The 20,658-nt window shown below is 38.9% G+C and overlaps 3 protein-coding genes across 4 annotated transcripts in view; 2 read left to right on the plus strand and 1 right to left on the minus strand.

Moving 5' to 3' along the window:
- Positions 1–10,120, plus strand: part of sdc3 (syndecan 3) — a 58,989-nt gene extending 48,869 nt beyond the window's left edge. The window contains exons 4-6 of one of the 2 annotated variants that reach the window (XM_049475942.1): positions 278–506; positions 1,608–1,661; positions 4,251–10,120. In XM_049475942.1, the coding sequence (XP_049331899.1) occupies positions 278–506; positions 1,608–1,661; positions 4,251–4,417 (450 nt within the window). In that variant the 3' untranslated portion in view covers positions 4,418–10,120. The remainder of the gene's footprint in view (positions 1–277; positions 507–1,607; positions 1,662–4,250) is intronic. The other variant, XM_049475943.1, reaches the window with a different exon arrangement.
- Positions 1–20,658, minus strand: part of rad21b (RAD21 cohesin complex component b) — a 634,821-nt gene that overhangs the window by 91,887 nt on the left and 522,276 nt on the right. The gene's annotated exons all lie outside the window — the stretch shown is intronic.
- LOC103034894 (uncharacterized) lies at positions 11,744–18,936 on the plus strand. The gene is made up of 9 exons (XM_007245677.4): positions 11,744–11,892; positions 13,055–13,885; positions 14,333–14,439; positions 14,541–14,659; positions 15,014–15,117; positions 15,209–15,419; positions 16,658–17,040; positions 17,569–17,879; positions 18,810–18,936. The coding sequence occupies exons 1-8, from the start codon at positions 11,859–11,861 to the stop codon at positions 17,868–17,870; spliced, it is 2,091 nt and encodes a 696-aa protein (XP_007245739.2). The 5' UTR covers positions 11,744–11,858; the 3' UTR covers positions 17,871–17,879; positions 18,810–18,936.

The following is a 20,658-nucleotide window of genomic DNA, read 5'->3' on the forward strand; positions in this document are numbered from 1 at the left end:
TGATCAATTTACATACTGCTATCCCATGATTTTTGGCATGTCAGTGTAAAAATTACTACAAAATACTTTTGCTGTAAAAGAAAAGAAAAAGTTGAAATTCTAAAATACTATGAATGTTAATACCAAACCAACAACATTTACTCAGATAGCTGGAAAGAACAACTGTTTGTATGTATAGTTTTTTGTAATATTCAATGCCAAAATGGAAAATGCAATACATTTAGTAAAAAGAAAAATCCAGATTGTAGCACCATTGATTTATCTCTGTTTCCTTCAGGTGAGATCTCCAGAGGCAACAGTTAATAATGAAGTGGCCGGGGCGGGTCCCAGTGGGGATTCAGAGAACCGAGAGGATGAAGGTCGGCTAGGCAATGATGTTGGAGGAGGCAAAGGTGTGACTGATAATGGGGCGGAGCCTGATTTGACCGGCAACACAGTAGACACTGGAAGTTCGGCTGCTCAGCTTCCTCAGAAAAACATCCTGGAGAGGAAGGAAGTTTTAATAGGTGAGAAAAATTATCCTCAAATTTAAACTGTAAAGTAACTTCTCAAAAACACTGATTCTTACCTACACTATATGTCCACATATCATCCCTTATAATTAATGCAGGCATGCATTCAGCTACTCTAAGCTACTGGTGAACTAGAGGGGTATAAAACCACACAGAATTGAGCTGTGGAGCAGTGGAGGGACTGTGATCTCTGGAAGGATGGTTGATCCATACAGTACTGTTGGGATGAGTTGGGGACGAGGATGATCATACAACATTTTGACCTTATTAATACTCTTCAATGACAAATTGCAGACAAATCCTCTGTAGCATTGCTTCAAAATCTAGTATAAAGCCTTCTCTGGACAGCAGACACAGTTACTCCAAAAAAAAAAGAATAAACTCTTTTTTTGTCCATATAGTTTATATTATTGTTTAAATATGGTGCTAATATTGGGCATGTTGTTTCCTGTCCCCACTCGACCGTCTTTGTTATTTTCTGTTTCTGGGTCTTTGTTTGAAACTGTTTGTCTTGGTCTGTGCAGCGTCTGGATCACAGTTTCTAGTTCAAGGCTTTATCAGAGATCACAGTGGAGTCAGTTGTGAATTAGCTTTGTGATATTTATATAATTTCATTCACAAATCTATTCTAAAATATTGAAACCTGTGGGGTTCACAGTTTCGGTGGGATCAGAAAAACAGTCATCATTCCCACATGCATGTCTCAGTGCTGCCTCATTATCATACCTATTAATACTGTCATACCTGGTGTATATCAGATTCTCACTGAATATCACTGATTAGCAGTTTCTGATGCAGAATCATCCAGACTGTTGAGGGTAAATGAATCAAATGCTCTGATTCAGTTGATTAGATTTGTGATGCTGAATGATGTATGCTGATGTACTCATCCTGTTTATTCACGTTATTCAGCTGCTGTTGAGATTTCACTCTAAAAGCTGAATCTTTTGTAATTAATTCTGGCCCTATGAACCTGATAGTCAGGAGGTGCCTCTACTGGATCTGTTTTAATCCCTCTGTGCAGCCCTGTGTCCTCTTTTTCTCCCTTCATCATTTCCTCTCTCTCACTCTGACACATTGTCTTTCTCTCCTCAGCTATTCTGATTGGGGGACTGTTTGCCTTTGTATTTGCAGACTTCCTGGTGATAGGTAAAGCTGAGCTTTAGGGTAGCGTGGTCTTAATGAGTAATTTGCGCTCCATCCAAAAAGCCCCCCAGCTAGATTTACTGCTGAAAAGCTATGTATAGAGTACAGCTCGAACCCTTAGGCTTCTCCTGTCTGCTTTTTTAGTGGATGTGTGAAATTGTGTTTGTACATCTATTTCTTTCTCTAATTCCTCTTTATGTTTTGTAGAATTACAGAGTTTTCATCTAATTTTAGCATGCATTGATTCTGATAATCAGGGAAACTACTCAACAGCAAAATATGTACATATATTTATAGCGAAAGAGAGAAAGAAATAGAGTGAGTTACATAACGTGTGCAGAATGGCTGTAGCCTGTGAAAATGTGAATAGTAATTAGTTACATGTGTAAAACTAAATTTTTAATGCATATGTACTTGAGTAATTTGATATGATAATACTTTTACACTGTGTCTAAGAATGCATTTACTGAATATTTGAAGTTTATATTTGATGTGTAATGATAAAAACTGCTCTGATGCAATTTAAGAAGCCTATTTACAACCCTGTCACTTGGCCCCAAGTCTTACTGGATAGTGTTGCTGCTCATTTTGTGTTCTTTTGTTTTCTTTGGTTATATTTTCAGCCACTCCAGCTTGCACAGTGTCATGACCCTGTTGCAAAGATAACCAGTACTTGCTATGTTAGCTTTTATCCTCCAGTCAGACATTCTCCCTTCTCTGGACCACCTAGTGCTAGCTTTTAGCCTCTGATCAGCCATTCCAGTGAGCTAGTTATTGAGAAAAAAGGCCACTGACCACTATATGAATGGGATGCTAATAATGCTAATCATGGCGGCTCTTTATGGATGAAGTGCCCTTCAACAAAAAGAGATTCCCCCCTCGATGTGAAGATGTGTGCAGGCGAAAAATCATGTTTTTGTGCATTTTTGAGCCAAGCGTTACAAACTGTTCTAATGCAGCTACCTTTAGCTCTTAGGCTCAAATCAGCCATTCTCTCTTTTCCCTTCTATATGTTCAGTGTTTCTTTCATATTCTGAGTTATAATGTGAGTCAGTGTCTTTATTCAAAAGTAACTCTGCTTGAGGTTCAACAGTATGTCATTTCTATTTACTAAACTGTCATTATTCATGTTCCCATTCTAGGGCACCTATAACTTTGTGTATTCGGTTCTGCTTAAGCAGATTTAGCTCCTATTTAGTAATTGGGTTTCGTTTTATTCTGATGCTCAAACTTCTGGCTTTGTAGTATATTTAATTTTAGAACAAAAGGATTCAAAAAGGAGTAAAATAGCTCTTAACACACCTCATTTCTTATGCTGATTGGTGCTGGATTTGGATGTACTACAGAATTTCACTGCAGGTCTTTAGGGAACTTGAGTACTTGAGTTTGTTGACCTGGCATTTTCTACTCCTACTCGTGTGGGTTTTGCTAGGCTGCTTTCAGCTATTCTTGTGCCATCATTAGCAGTACGCTCACTTGAGCGTGGAGCACTTAAATCAGCACTGATCTTGCACTTATGTAAAGGCTTGTGATTGCACTCATATCATTTCCTGATTATTAGTGTGTATATGTGGCTGTTGGGAATTATGCATTCTTTATTTCTAGGTTTCAGTATTGATTTCATATTCGGAAGTATCTAAGCTTCTTTAGGATTCTAGCTTTTTATATCTAGCTAAGGATATTTCAAGTGAAGTGAATGGCAAAGCATTTTAAGAGCATCTACTAAATGCTATAAATGTATACCAATTGGACACTTAATTAAAACCAGCTCCTTGCTTCAACACCAATTGTCAATTATACTCTATTGTACTGTATTGTACTCTTTTCACTCTGTTCTTCAATAATCAGGAACCTACAGGACCACCACAGAGCAGCTATTATTTGGGTGGTGGTTCATTATTCTCAGCACTGCTGTGACATGGTGACATAGTGGTGGTGTCTTAGTGTGTGTTGTTCTGGTTTGAGTGGATCAGATACAGCAGTGCTGCTGGAGTTTTTAAACACCTCAGTGTCACTGCTGGACTGAGAATAAACCACCAACTAGAAATATCCAGCTAACAGCATCCTATGGGCAGTATCCTGTGAACACTAATAAAAAAATAAATTATGACCAACACAAACCATGCAGCAACAGATTTAGAGCTTCTGTCTCTAACTTTACATCTACAAGGTAGAGCAGCTATAGGTAGAAGTGTGTAATAGAGTGGATAAAGTGAGTGAACACAGTGTTTAAAAACTCCAGCAGCACTGCTGTGTGATTCACTCCAGCACAATACCAGCACGACACACTACAAACTCCCATCATGTCAGTGCAGTTCCTGCTGTGCAGAGTGACCCTCCACTCAAATAATACTTTATATACACTCTGGTGGTCCTCTGGGGTTCTGACCATTGAAGAACAGGGTGAAAGAAGAATAATAAAGTATACAGAAAAGGAAAGGGACTACAGTCAGTAATTACTGAACCATATAGCTCATATATGTTTAGTGGAATGGACAGTGAGTTAAGCTACTCTACTCTCCCCTCTGAGCTGTGCTCTTATAACACATATCCCCTCTCCCTGTCTGTCTGTCTGTCTGTCTATCTGTCTAGCGGTGATTGTTGGAGGTGTGGTCGGCGCACTCTTCGCTGCATTCCTGGTCATGCTACTTGTTTACCGGATGAAGAAGAAGGATGAGGGCAGCTACACACTGGATGAGCCCAAACAAGCCACAGTCACCTACCAGAAACCAGACAAGCAGGAGGAATTCTACGCCTAAAGAAACCCTACACTTTCTCCTTTTTTGCATCCCTCCATTTTCCTTCTAGCCTCTTCTTATCTTCTTCTCGCCCTCCTTCCTTCCCTCACCTCATCTCGCTCTCTTCCTCTCCCGACTCCCATCTTTTCTCCATGAGAGTGCCTCTCACTCTACTGACTTGGGACTTTCTTTTGAATGGAAAAAACAAAACAAAAAAAGATTAAAAAAAAGGACGTGGCTGTGGACAGACAGAATTTGATGGAATGGGCTCGGGGAGGGGCAGGGAATCCACACATATGAAGAAAAGGAAAAAAAAAAACTTTTTTAATCTATTGATATGTTTAGGATTGTTGTTCTATAAAATGATGATATGAAACCTTTTTTGTAAAGACACACATGCTCTTCAACTGCACAATATTCCTCTCCAGCCGAACACAGGAGTCAAGAAGAGAGCGAACAAGAGAGAGGGAGCGAGGAGGGAAAAGAAAGAAGCAGAGAGGGTCATGGAGGGACAAAGAGGGCCAATAGGGAGGGAGCAAGCAAAGAAAAAAAAAGGTAGAGGGGTGGAGGAGGAATGCCGAGACCACACTACTCCAAACAGATCGCACTTCTGTCACAAAGGTCAAAGGTCTACTACCATTGTGTGGTGCCTTCCATTTCCCTGGTGCTAGAAGCTGAGCTTGAGCAGAGACCGTGCGGCGTGCGTATGTGTATGTGTGTGCGTGTCTGTGTGTGTGTGTGCATGTTCTCTGTAAGAGGCTGTGTGCCCTCACGGTGCTGCCATCTGTGACCTTAGCCCAACCGCACACAGCCTCTTATACACACATATACACACACATGCATGCACAAACACGCACACACACATATACACATGCACACGCAGTCTGACTCCCTCTGCTGGCGAGAGTGCATGTCAGCAAGGCCGGCCTCGATGACCGTGGTACTATTTGTTTGGAGCAGAGAGCCTAAAGGAAACCATAGAACTACAGTAATAAAGCGTACGATTTTACGATTAACACAGCACATATAATAAACATGGAGGAAACATTTGCTGTGAGGAAGTGCATGCAAAAGAGTCAGAGGACTAGCCCCTCCTCTGTTCTGTACAAAGACAATTAGTTATCAATAGTAATAATAATCAATAATATATCAGCAGCTCTGAATGGAAGGTAAAAGATGATAATATTATTAGTAGTGAAGGATATTATCTATTTAGCTGTGCAGTAAAAGTTTTATTGGTGTAAATATCAACTCCTTTTTTATTTTCGATTTTATCATGCTTTTAATTATGTCTTTTACTTAATGAACATCTTTTCACACAAATACACGCATACAAACACTCACACACACTATACTCATCAATTTAAAAATATCAAAAAGGCAACAGGAGTCTAAAGAACTTTTTATTTTCTTTGAAAAGTTTGAGTGAACTTTCTTCTTTCACATCGCTTTAGCATAAAAGAGAAAAAGAGACTTCCCATTAGATTTCACACGATTTCAGTATTTTTTATTGATCGTCGATCAGCTTTCCGGCCTTTGTGTAAAAAAAAATTGAAAAAGAAAAGAAACAAAGCACAAGCTCACAAGACTGTCTCACTGACTGTGTTTTGACACTCTCACACAAACCACATTCACACATACTATGCTGTATAGGCTGAATTTGGAGAGAGTTTAAGAGGAATGGGAACAGGTCAGGGTGGGGCGGGAACTTTTGTGGGTAGGAATTAAGGGCTCAAGGATTCAGGTTTGATTTCAGACTAGGGGTGTTTTTTACATCTACAGTTGGTTTGCTTTGGTCCAAATCAGTTAATGAGTTTCTTAACTTGGAGTGTTTTTCAGATTTGTCAGTCTTCTCTCCTCCAAGCTCACTGAGCTTTCCAGTTTTAATAATTAGAGCTGTTTCACCTTCATTTGGTTTGGTTTGTTTTCACAGAGGGAAAGCTACATATGTACCAAAATTCATTAAAACCAAACACACAGACTTTCCTCTCTGCTTATTGATTAGACTTAATAACGTTAAGAAAGTAAATTTGGGAAGAAGGTCCTGTGTTCTGGATTGGTGCACATTTCTGTGCAGTTTAACGTGCACAAAGCAACAGCAGAGATGGCACTTGTTCAAAGCTGTAGTAATTATCTGGCAACATACCATGATAAACTACGCCTGCAACACACTGTTTAGTACATCTGATGTTTGAATTGAGGTCAGATCACAATCTCATCCACAAATGAACCATTCCAGATTTTGCTTGGGAGCAGGCCCAGACCACCTTCTCTTAGGGGTCTCGGTTCAGTGGAGTGTGACTACTGTGTTCACACCTGCCCAAATGAATTGTATAAAGGGTGAAAACAAACCAAATTTGATTGATCCAGTCTAATAAATCTAGGTGTAAAAAATGCCCTTAAAGTCGAAGGAATTGACTCATGCTTCACATGGAATATTGTGTCATACACTGGGATACACCCTGCGTTAGGCGTTTTTTTAACAGAATTGATTTTGGGACTCCAGGGAGGGACGGAAGTGTTTCTATAGCTGCTTTTGGTTACGTTGTCTAATTGTGTTCAAAGTGCTGTTCGTCGAGGTCACTGAAACTAAACGGCTGCACAGTTAGAGTTAGGTATCAGTGCATGATGTAGCAATAATACAGCTATTTAACATCAACACACTCATATCACGCTGTCGCCCTCCAGTGCTGGCGAGGGAGAATGTATATCACGTGCTCTCATGCAGATGAGGTGCGATGCCACTGCCTGGCCTTTTGTAACCTTATTAAAAAAAAAAAAAGAAATATGCTGTAGAAGGAGATTGAAGATTGGCGTTACCAATAATACCGTATAGTCACATATCCTTTTGTGCACAGTGGGTCAGGGATAGGTCTGCGGGCCACTTAGCCTCAGCACAAGCATTAGAGAGCGCTGTACAGTATGTCCCTCACTGCCTGCTGTAGCAGACCACTGGTAAAGTCATGCACTTAAAACATATCACTATGATTGGAGGAGTTGAGGGGATTTAATACTAACAGACTGAAAATTGAACCACATTTCTTAGGCTATGTTTACACAGTAGGTTAAAGTAGCCAAAATCTGATTTTTTTAGGCTGTTCTCTTTACCCTTTTTACATATATACCTTTATCTAAAATTCATCTGATAAGTTCTTGTTCCTAAAGCTAATGCACTAATGCACATGCGCAAAATAGAAAAGGCAATATGTTATGTAGCTCACTTCTACTCAGTGGCAATATGATGGATGTCAAGTCAGACTGACATAAAAGTCACATGAAATCTGGCTGTTCAGACTAAGCAGCATTGCTGTGTATTGGATATATATTAGATTTCAGTACCACACAAAAGGCTCCATGTTCACTGCCAGCCCAACCCCTATTTTTTAATCTATATTGTGTCCAGATTGATTTTTGATAGTCTGAAGAATTTGCAAATCAAATTTAAACAATACTTGGATGTGGTTTGAAATGTGATGTGCCTGGATGCTCTGCCAGCTCACACTCCATTATTCATAATGCAACAAACATCAGCCTTGGTGAACAGCATTAACAGCATCAAATCTGATTAAATCCAATCTGATCACTGGCAAATAACAGTGTGGACAGTCATCTTAACAGATCTGATTTGAAGAACAATCCTGCAAATTTGTCTACAGTCTGAACATAGCCTAAGTGGCCCAAATTAGAACTGAAAACATCAGATTAAGTGTGTTTGTGCTTTTCACACTGCCATAGAGAGAATGCAAATGATAAAAGAAATGATGGTTTTAGCAACTTTAACCTGTTTTGTAAATGTAGCCCTAGTTTCTTAGTACAGCCTGTTCGTTTCCCCCCTCATATCAAAGAGCTGCAATACTTGAAAGCTCCATCAATACAGAAGGTGTGCAGGTCCCACATCAGAGGCCATGTTTAAAGGATGTGGGGGAAACCTTCCAATGAGGTCATAGGCTGTATGTACTATCAAACTATCAAAGATTGTAATATCAGACCAGTGCAACTGCGCCTGTAGCTTGAATATTCTACCCGAACCTGTATGATCATGTCATGCCTGTGTGTGTGTGTGCATGTGTGTACCCATGCGCTGGCTAGAATGTATCTAGCGGAAGGTTTTTTTGTTCCTTCTCCAGTGTTTCTTCCATGATGAGTGAGCTATTCCATGGAGCAGGATTTCTCCAGTTAGCCGGGTAGCGAGGCTGCCTGTTATAAATAACTCCTGTGTCTCTGATTAACCTTTAGCTTAAATGTTTAGACCTACTGCGCTATCTTCTCACTTCATGAGACGATGCCTAGTACACCTTCCCCTATACTCTTAAACAGAAAGGTGCTACACCTGAAAGGGTTCTTTAGGCAATGCCATGTCATTAATTCATCAGTGGCAGATCATCAAATCTGGACTTTGAATCCAGTCATGGATTTTATAATCACTGGAAATTTAGGGAACATCAGATGTAAGTAATGGATTTTTATTGGATTTTGCACTTTTCTGGTAATACAATTAGTCATGAAATCTGCAGAGCAGGATATGCAAAAATATGATTTATTGATTTTTTCTATTATCTATTTACTCAAAATGTATTGTATGTTCTGAAAAAATTGGATTATGGCATGTATGTAAACACAATCATTAATTTGCCACGCAGAGTCACACTTACCAAGGATCACAAAATTCAGGAAAGGAAACTGAATTCAAAGTCCAAATTTGAAGACCTCTACCATAGAAGAAACAATTTTGATAGATCTAAGGTAGTGTGTGAAGAACCTTTAGTGGTTTTGAGATGTATGCAAGAATCGTTTTATCAGTTTAAAGGTTCTTCTAATACAAACTATTCTAAGACAAGGGGCTTTATGGTATAAAAATGGTTCTTCTATGTCATTGGTCAAAGAACCCTTTGTAGCTCCTTCTTTTTCAAGAGTGTACATTCGTAATTGTTACTGTAAAACATCCACATTACCCTACATATCTCTTCGAAAACAAGACTGGTCACAATATGCACCTTATAACTGGGGCCTTTGGATAATTCCTTATGACCAGACTGACCAACCATATCATACGCCGGAGATTCAATACATTAACATTACCGTCAGTGATAACCGGTAGTACCTTCATTACAATCAATACAATTCCTACAGCAGATCATAGAATCACTCACTCATGCCTACAGTTTGACTGTTGTCTTCAGGTTTCAAGGTATTATGATTGTTCCTGGATTTGTAAGGATACATCTCTATTTTAAAATGTCTGGGAGTTAGCGATTCTCATTAAGAGTGACGCTTGGAATTTCCATGGAATATCACCTACACAAATAAATAAAAACAGTACTCCACCTGCCTGACCCACATACACCTGTTACCAACACAACTACACAACCACACTATCTCCAACACACCTGTCTGTTCACTTGGGAATGTCCGGCGGTCACTGTGTGTTAAAGTGGATAGATTTGTCTCAGTGGATTTTGTTCAATTGCTGTTTTTTCTACTCAACTACCTTTGACCTGTCACTCTTTCTACCCATGGCCAAATAAAGAGGTGGGCCTTCCTGTGTCTGTGCCAATCACAGACCAGCATGGTCTTGATGTGATGACTGACCATTGTGTTTTATACATGCCCATTTTTTAAGAGCTGATTTGTTTTCTCTTTTTTCTCATTGGTTGGTTTGTGTATAAGGAGGCGAAGTTCTGTCACTAATATGCCACTCTGTTCTAAATAAAAGACCTTATTGGGTATGTGTGTATCTCGCTTCTTCTCTCTGCGGTGGAGTCATGCTGAAATGCTAAAATGTGTTCAGTAGGCCATAAATATACACTCACTTCATTTAGATTTAAATATCTGCGCTCCATTTATTGTTACCTAAAATGGATAGTGTGTGGTGTGTTTATAGTAAGAGCAAAAATCTTTCCTAAGGATCTCCCTGTGGAATCGCTGAATGCACACAGTAGTCCATGATTTTTGAAAGCGAGGCGTACCATACAGTGTAAGGCCTACAGCAACATCTACTTAATTATGCAGCTCTCAGAATTCATTTCAGCAGTCAGCAGTGTGATCGTGTTTGTTACATCAAACACTGAGCAGAAATGAATTTTTGAGTAGGTCTATTTGCCACGTTCCCAGTATGTTTGTTTAGGTGATGAGTGGGTGTGCCATATATAAAAAGAAATTAGATTAATAAAGAAGTCATTGTGAAAACTTACTTCTAAGACCTTTTCAAACTTCTATGCCTATGGCGTATGCCTGGTACACATGTAACACTGGATCGAGGAATGTTAAATGCCCAAACAACTTCAGAAATTAAAAGCCCTATTTATTTGGCACCCACTATCAGACCTCGTCTTAAGTTCAATAATGCACAACACCTTGCCATGAATATGCTGGCCTGTATATAACTTCACTCATAAAATAAAATCTCAAAACACAAGATAAAACCTCACAACTTGTCTTGACCTGTACTCATCCCCAATTGGTAAGTGAGGACATTTTTACAATCATACAATGTTTACTTCTTATTAATAAAGTCTATAGGCTATAAATATTGCATAGTTGTTTAGTGTTATAATTGAGTTTGAGGTTTATTTAAGCATTTATTCAGCAAAATGGAATTCCATTAAGTCCATAAAGTTAGAGATGCTCTACAATTTGTGGCTGTAAAAATATACTTGTACTGTAGTGATATTTTACTCTGGATATCTACATTAACCCTTTAACATGCCTTGTCCTGTATATGGGCTACATATATAGGTTATAAAAACCCTTTTCTCTACAGTAAAATAATTTGTTTACATTTTAAAAAAATTGAGGGCTTTGAAATCTCCAACAGGACACATGGAGAAGCTGCCTGTGCACTTTCTACTCCCCTTAATAATTCCAGACCAGTAACAGGAATTAACCCAAATTAAACAGACAATGTTTTAAAACAGACGTAAAAACTATAGACTACAGTCTATAGTCTATAGACACACATAACGAAACTAAAGATTTGTAGGACATGAACTGTTTGATTTGTATTCAGGAAAATGTTGATTTTAAAATGAAGTTCAGGAAAGAGACAATTTTATGATTTTATTCATTATATTTTGACATTAGCAGATTTACTTGTTTTTATATTTTTATTACAGTTACAGGTATGCTTACAATTATGCTAGTAATGTTCCCTATCAAACATGAAAGCTTTTTACTTGGTTCCACACGGTTTGGGGATTTTGCTGGCTATTCTGCACTGCAGGTGAAGTTGAGTGAAAATGACACACCTGTACTCACTCAGCTCCAGCCCAACAGAAGCACGAACCGCTCCGTGATCAACACGCCGGTAACCCCGTGCAGGTCGTGCCCTGGTCACGTGACTCTCTGGTTGCTCCCAGCCGGTTATGATGACCAATCATCTGATTGAGCTGCAGCGGGTCGTGAGCTCGCGCTTTTAGCTGTGAGGTAATTGAGGTAGTTAGAGTTATAGAGTCAGAGAGACACCATGGCTGAGGACTCGCCGTTCACTAATGATTACGGTGCGTAAATTAACCTCAATTACCTGATATTTACCTCAAATTACACAGTTTAATTAGGGGGAATTACTGAGGATAAAGGGAGAAACATCTAGTTAGCTGTCTCTGGGGCTTGTGGCGTTTTTATTTGGGGTAGGTGGGAGGTACTGACACTCACACCCTAAAGATTAAAACTTATAAAATGTGTGTAAAACATTATTTGCTTACATTTAGATATAAAAATACAAATATCTTAAGGGTTATAATTTCAGTAGTGGGCCCAAAGTAAAAAAAAACAAACATGTTAATTATATTTTTAAAAAGTGGCTTTGGATTTCGGTGTGAATTTTAGACTGTTTTAGTACGTAATATGTATCAGCATTTGTTTAGTAATTGAGTTCAGAGGGGTGCAATACCTTTACAGCCTTGGCCCCTATTGAAACTACAAGTGTAGATGACGCAAAACCCTTTATTCTGAGTAAAAAAGTTATTTTAATTCTGAAAGTTTTGAGGGCTTGAGAAGAAGACTCATACTGGACGCATATGCCTGTCTGCTTTCTACTACACGTAATCATTTAATTCAGGAAACTATTGATTTTAAAATGAACTTCAGGAAATTGCCATATTTTATATGGCATTTTATATTATATTTTGACAAATGCAAAGAAGTACATTCTGTGTTATGATTCAAACCTTAATGTTTTACTATTATACTAGTATAATTAAATCCTTAAAACTAAACTGTGAAAGTTTACTAGTAATAATATAACATTTATAAGATTCAGATTTATGAATCCACTTTAACTAGACATATTGCCAGGATGACATGTCTAAGGAAATTTTGACCTATTTTGGCATTTTACCAGATTATCTAGTTCTGCAGCAATTCTAGTTTTAGATATCAGTCATATTATATATTACATATTGAATGAATATTTGTGCTAGTTAGAATTAAATGTTGCTGTTATCTGAACAAGGGGTTTTACTTACATTTTTAATATTAAAAGTTTTTATTTTTACTAGTAAAATCTGGGGAACGGCTTGCATATCTTGTGTCATTGTGAGTTGAAAAGGCCTGCTGCAGTAGACTGTTTTGCAACTTTTATATGGATTTCTTTAAGTAGAATTTAAGTATGGATTGTGTGAACAATGTAGCTTAGCAATGACTCCTTTCACTTCTTTACAGAAGGTCCATGTCCTTTATGTGAGGAGGAAAGCGAGAGGCCTTATCTGGGGCCCAGAGTCAGTGAAAGAGTTGAAGTGGATCTGAAAGGAGAGCAGAATGAAGGTGACTGGACTGAAAGAGGTGGAATTATAGGTAAAGAAAAAGCAGAAGAAAATTATTATAAAAAAGAAAATGAAGAAATAATAGAAGAAAATCAAACTGATGATGACCTTAAGCATGGAGAGGGTGAGAATGTGGAGACAGATGAAGATGATAATAAATCAAAAGAAAGCCCAAATAATATTGGAAAAGGGAGCAACTTAAGCCCGACCCTGACTGAGAAGAGCACAATGCAGCTGGACTCTGGCTGTCCTGTGAACCTGGTGATGGTGTGTGAGGAGTCTGTGGAGAGGTCTGTGAGCGAGGAGCTTATGTTATGTCCCTCCAAGTCCCTAACTCTCCCTGACATCCCCTCACTGTCCCCACCTCCCTCAAACGACCCTCTGCCTCTCACTGTAGCACCATCCAATCCCCACCTCCTGCCCTTTCAAACCCAGCCAATGGTTCAGACCCAAGCGCCAGCCCAAATGCCTGGACCAGAAGGCCAGTGTCTGGGGAGCCAACCATATGGGGAGCCCAAAGCACACATTGCTCCTCCAGGGCAGCTGGAGGTAACACTGAGGCAGGTGTACACCACACGCCGCTACACGCGCTTCACCAGCAGGCCTACACCAGTACTGCCACTGGCAACGGTCCGCCCAGATGCCATCTCACAGCCTTTATCTTACATCACCAACACCTCCATACTGCACCCTGCACCCAAGAAGAAAACACGCACCTCCTACAGTACAGGTGAGTGGGGTTTTTTTGGGAAAAGGGAATAATTTATTATTATTTTTTTATTAATTGATTGTAATAAACAACTTCATACTGAGTTTACAAACTACTGTCCCATTACTTTTAGCATTTTGGTATACTCACCAATAGATTAACAAATGGACAGTTCTTGAATTATGCTCCTTTTTTTCTACATTACTCCTATTGGTGATGCTCTGCAGTTCAAAAAGGTGTTATTGGCTGGATTCACATGTAGTGAAGAAGAAACTTGGTAGTTTTTAACTTTCTAGTGTTTGGGTCATTGCAGCTAAGGGTAAGCAATTGGGTAGGAAATGGGGTAAAATTAGAAAAAGATTATAGATGAATAAATGCCCTGTGTTTGGAGGTAAACATGTGACTCCATGTAACTTCCACTTCCACATAATATGGACTGTGTGTGTTTGTGTGCGTATTTGTGTGTAGATCAGCTGGATGAGTTGGAGAGGGTGTTTCAGGATGATCATTACCCAGATGCAGAAAAGCAGAAAGAGATAGCAGTATCAGTTGGTGTTACACCCCAGAGGATCAAGGTAAGTTTCTGGAATAATTTCTAGGCCTATTCATTCTTATTCTAAAGCAAACTCCATATTAAATATTGAAAAACTTATCAGGACAGTGCCTACTTTCACAGGTATGGTTTCAGAATCGTCGAGCTAAGTGGCGCAAAAGTTCTAAGACTACAGTAAGGAAGCCTCCGGTGAACCGAGCTCCAGTTCCTGCTCCGACTCGGCCGCCTGCACCAGCCAACAGGTCACTCATATAAAACAGTGATGGTTATGATAAGATTTTATATGATACGATAATCCATAATTAATCCCACATCTGGGAAATTTACAATTTTATAGAAGCAGAGGACAGAACAGAAGTCAGAAATCAGAAAATATACAGAAAATGTACACAATCTATGCATACAAAAAATACAGAAAAATATAAAAGACTATAACATATGAATCTAAAAAACTGAAGGATTAGAGTAAAACACACAAACCCTGACATGCATGTGCTGTGGAAAGCAGTGAACAGTGAAACTGCATAAATAATTGGTGATCTTGCAAATTTATATTGGGTGTATGTATGAACACTTTCTTGTGTGTATGTGTGTAGACCTCCTGTTTTCACAGCTCCAACGATTGCACCTGTACCTTCACAAACTACAAGCACACTTCCTTCTTACAGTGCTCTTCTTAACAGCTGCACAAGTCCACCAGGTCAGTTAAGCAGCTCTCACTCACCTCTCATCAACTGCATTACATTTATTTGTGTATATTTGTATATTTATATGTTTGTTTCTGTGTTAAGATTCAGGCTGTGTGGATGCAGGCAATGTCTGTGTCTCTCAGGGAAGCTCATTAGACTACAAGCTCCCCATCATGCAGAGCCCCCCTCCTCTCCGACGTGCTTCTCTCCCCTTCTTTGCTGCATATAACCCCCCAACTCACACCCTATCTGTACTGCTGGACACACCAGAGCACAGTGAGCCTCAGCCTCTCAGTCTACACACAGACACTGGGTAGGTACCAGCAGCAGCAGCAGCAGCATCAGCAACAGCAGCAGAAGCATTTACTGACCTCATGCACCACTAGTGGGTGCTACAGCTCTTTTGTTGGTTTGTAGGCTTTATTATTCATGTGCAGTAATAATTACAGCAGTGAAGTTTGTATTGCTCAGATACAGTTTGAAAGATTGGAATAATTTAATAAGATATTTCTACACTGATATGGCAAAAGTCATGGGATAGCAGTATGTAAATAGGTCATATAGCGCTACTTCATGTGATCGCTTAGGAAGGCTCACATCTGTATCAGTTGTGAGGTTCTATCTTGTATATGAGTTTGTTTTAAACACTGGCCACTGTGCTCATGGAAAGTTGCTGTGACTTATCTAAGATCAAGCAATGCCTGATGGTGGATGCGAGGTGGATGGGACATTTCAGTTGAGTTTTTTTTTTTTAATCTGCTGAAATCATGATAATTTTTTATGTAGAATACCCTGTATCTGAGAAATTAAGATCTAATAAAATTTCACATTTCCTCTGAATACTATACATAGTTATACATAATTATAGTATACTTTATTCAACATAGTGTTCCCAAAGATATTTAAATATGAAATAACACATGTATTGCACCAAATTGCCATATTTCTCTTTATACTGTTATTAAATAGAAAAACTATATATTCTATACAGACAGAAGTAGTGGAATATCTCATTGACACTAGTTTTTAGTGTTGAACTGAAATTCTGCTTTTGTTTAAGTAATTGTTAGAAGCCTTTCTACAAGATTTTGGTGCATTGCTGTTAGAATTTGATTGCATTCAGTGACAATCAAAAGAGGATCAGGAACTTGGCTAATGTTCACTCCAACTCAGCAACTCATCCAAATATTATTGGATGAAGAACTCTATAATTCCAGAGAACATAGATCTGCTTTTCCACTGCTCAGTTTCATAATCAATACTTCTGCAGGCCACACCTGTCATTAGCCAATTATCAGTACTTCTTTACAGGGACTTGTATGTGTGCTGTATGTGTGCATTTGCAACTTGTTTGTTAAAACCCCTTCTAAGGAATGCATTTAGCTACTATATTCCATATTTTTTGAGTTAAGTGGAAGTGCAATCAGATTTTAGATAAGCTGTGATAAGTCTGAGGCTGAAGCATGAGCTGATTTCATAAGAGTCATTTCTGTGAAGTGTTGCAGTTATTTCCTCTAAATGCTACTTCTCTATCTCTCTGCTGTGTTGCAGGTTTGACTACAGTGGTTTGGGCTCTTCAGCTAAACTTGAGTCTTTGACGTCTGGTCCTGGGAACAGCGCTCAGCCATATCAGATCAGCACGTACCCCCAACAGCCTGCCACCTTATTTGCCCAGCAACACAACACTTTTCTGGCACAGCAGAGTAATAATATAATCTCACAGCAGCCCAGCACACTGCTACCACAGTACTCTCGACTGTCTTACCTCACTCCCTCTCCTTACCTCACCCCCAACCCCACTGAGGGGACCACTTCATCCTGCCTGCCCCTGAACCCGGGGACCACGAGCGGCCTGCTGGCCTGCACTAACGGGGGCCACACCTACCTACAGTGCCAAAACGGCAACCAGATTCTACTGCAGCCTGGAGTACAGAGTAAGACCTCTTATGTTATCTGGTAAAATATATATAAAACACTGACAAATTGTATACAATGTTGGTGTTATGTACAGTAGTTTGGAATCATTGTTGGTTATTAATTAGTTTTATATTCAGAATTGGCTGTGTTTCTTGGCCCTGGACATCCCATCTAATCAGTAAATTAAACCCTGTTAAGCATAGCAGGGGTAAGCAGAAAACAAGGGATACTCATAAAAGTGCATGGCAGAGGGGCACAAGGTTGAGGTTTGAAAAGCACTAATACAAAATAAAATTTTATAAACTAAACAACACAAAACAAAAATTTTATCCAGAAATGTTTTAGATGCATGAATATGTCTACCAGATATTTTGCCTCTGGCTAACATTTGTGGTTTCTCAGCAGCACATTGAACTGCCTCACAAGTTCAAAACACAAAAAGCATTAATACAAATAAATTCCGCTATTAAATATTTCAGTTTCATCAAAAGTTCAAATATACAAATAATTGTGTATGTATTTTGTGTGTTTGTGTGTGAGAATAGCATTGCAGGCCTACCCATGGACCAGTGAGGTGTATGGTCATTCGGCCCATATCCCTCATGCAGTCCTGAGGCCCCAGTTCACCTCCCAGAGCTGTGAAAGCCACTATCCTACACTGCTCCCACCCCAACGTTACATAACCCCCCAGAGAGCATCGTGCCCCAGCCTGTCCAAACTTGCTGCCCCAGACCCCCTCATGCCAAGTGTCAAGATAGAGCTAGAAGAAGCAGGACCGAGCCAGACGACCAGAGTCAGCGAGGCTGAGCCCGTGTTCCACTGTGATTTCTCACCCATTCACTTCTAACCTGAAAAGGTACCACAGCTCTAGGGCTCTAGCTCTTTCACACTTATCCTGTTTAGTATTTACTTTAGGAATTTTCAATTTAGTCTAAACCAGACAACAGTTGTGAAAGGTGCAACAAACCAAAGCTGGTTCGACTGTAAAAGGTGTTCTTGGTCTGGATTAACTGAACCATGATTTGTTTTGTTTGCAGTGTGAAAACTTTTTTTTGGATGATTAAGACTTTTCAAATAAATTACTGGACATTAGGGTAAACTATCATCACCTATTAAACAATGAAAGAAGAAACTGGAGACATGTTCACATGCACAGCCCTCAAACAGCTGTATGAGGCAACAGATTACAGTGGTGATTCCTGTATCTACTATAACTGTAGATTAACCATTACTTATAAACAAGTATAAGGAATATGAGGGGAATCTGTTACGGTCAGATTCTGCCAAGAAGGCAGAATTTGGCAAAACACCACCATTGTCTAGTAGTATAGCCCATATAGTTGATCATGACAGAACACTCAACATTTTTGAGCTTACTAAACTGTGTGAAACCAAATCTAACTGGAACAAATGTATACAGTGTAACAAAAACACGAAATTTGTTTTAGATTTTTACGTTTGAAAACGCTGTTTGTGTGCGTTTGTGTGCGTGTGTTTGTGCACGCAGGGACAGGACTAGGAAGGCTATTTTCCTTTTAAAAGAGGGCTATTGACTAAAATGTATAAAGGTAATTTTTCATTTGGAAGTTAATACAATTTGAGTAATAACTGCTGTTTCATGGGAGGTTTTCTATTTGTATACAAAGTTCTTACTGCTTCAGTTTAAAAATACCAATCAGTCTTTTTCTGCGTGTGTGTGGTCATCTTTATTGAGAAATAAAACTGTGGTTGTGTGGGATGGTGTAAGATAAATACGTGTCTGCTAACTTCCTGTTGTGTGTTTCAGGGCCATCAGCATGAAGAGTGAAGCTCTCGAGTCTGCAGTCTGTGTGTGTATTTTTTGTGTGTTTCTGTGCTACTTTGGCTTTTTTCATTGTTGACTGCAGGCTTTAATAAATGCCCTTTGATCTCTGCCTGTGTGTTATGTGCTGGTAGCTACCAACTGCTGACAGTGTAAAACCCTCCATCCAACTCTATCCATTTTTATACACTAAATGGACAAAGCGTAGAAGAAGCATCTGCACACTCTGGTCGGTGCAAAAATCATACACAGGGTGCAAACTCTTCTTCTAAATTTGAGAGTGAAAATGCTGCTAACTCAGTTAAATTTTGATACTAGCTTATTGGTGTTCTTTTCTTATACACTGCAGTGAAAAGCCTATTGGCACAACTGCTCATTAATTGTTTATTTCAAAATTTAACATATTAAAAAATGTTTACCCTGTTTTTGTTAGAGTAACTGTCTCTACTCGCCAGGAAAGACTTTCTACATAAGAGAGGTCAGAGTGTTCGATTGTCACCAGCACACTTCATTACACATCTCTAACTCATCCCAAACATATTGGATGTTGCTAAATGCATTCATTAGAAGGGGTGTCCACAAACACTTGAGCATACAGTGTATATTCATTTAGTCGTTATTTGAAATGCTCCTTAAAAGTTCCTTAAAAGGCATCTTGCCACCAGAGGGCTCTATTTCATCAGGCTGTTTTTTCCAATCATTGAAAAACAGAGCATTCTTTACTGAACCAGTTTCATTTGTTAAATTCCTCTCATATAGTTTTTTTTTATATTTATGAGCGAATCTCACATATCGTTTAATTATGTAAATCTTCTCCTTCTTCAGATAACTGAAGGTAACACACACACACACACACACACACAGATGTGGTTGAAAGCCTATATACACTCAACAGAAACATTCAGTTCTTTTTCTTGGACAGAAAAGACTGCAACATGCATTACATGCCCAAATGTTTGTGAACACCCCTTCTAATAAATGCATTTAGCTACTTTAATTTGCTATTACTGACTGATGTGTAAATTAGCACATATTATATGGTTAATTACCCGTAGGGGTGTTTCCAATAGAATATTTAAACACCAAAGCAGAGATACATGAATCTGTTGGCACCACACCTAACGCTAGGTTCCTAACGCTAGAGTTCCTAAACTAATTAAAAAAAAAAAAAAAAAAAAAAAGGTTCCTAGGGTTCTTAACATGACTAAGCTCTATGTATCTCTTGATCCTAGTCTACAAACTAGCTTTGGATATCTTAAGTAACTTTGAAGCACTGTTGTAAGTCGCTCTGGATAAGGGCGTCTGCTAAATACCATAAATGTAAATGTAAATGTAGGTGTGGACTAGATGGAATATTGAGCTGTAGAGCAGTAAAACTGTGTTCTGTAAAATAGTTGTATTATATCCAATGAAGTTAGGAATGATGTGGGGTGTTGATATTTCAGTGTCCACAACTTTCTATTGCTCCTGCTCAAAGCATGGCTCTGAAATCTAGTGAAAAGTTTTCTCTGAATAGAAGACAGTTATTCCAACAATTTAAAATCTGCATATTTAATATATTACATGCAGGGCCCAATGTATATTAATATATTAGTCTATTTCTTTTTAAATAAATGTATTAACTTAATAGTGTTCCTAAACAAATCTGAAATGTAATAACCTGAAGCAGGAGCTTCTTTTTTGAACAGCAGCTGTCCAGTTCATGGTAATTTTAAACTCACTGGAAAGCAACACTGATGTTCCAGCAGCTTCCAGTTCATCGCAGGTGTTTTTTTAGTTGTTCCTGACCATTGAAACCTGTTTTTTTTAGTTGAAGGTTACAGTTTGGGTCTTG

This window comes from Astyanax mexicanus, chromosome 3 (assembly GCF_023375975.1).
Source record: "Astyanax mexicanus isolate ESR-SI-001 chromosome 3, AstMex3_surface, whole genome shotgun sequence".
Classification (NCBI taxonomy): domain Eukaryota; kingdom Metazoa; phylum Chordata; class Actinopteri; order Characiformes; family Acestrorhamphidae; genus Astyanax; species Astyanax mexicanus.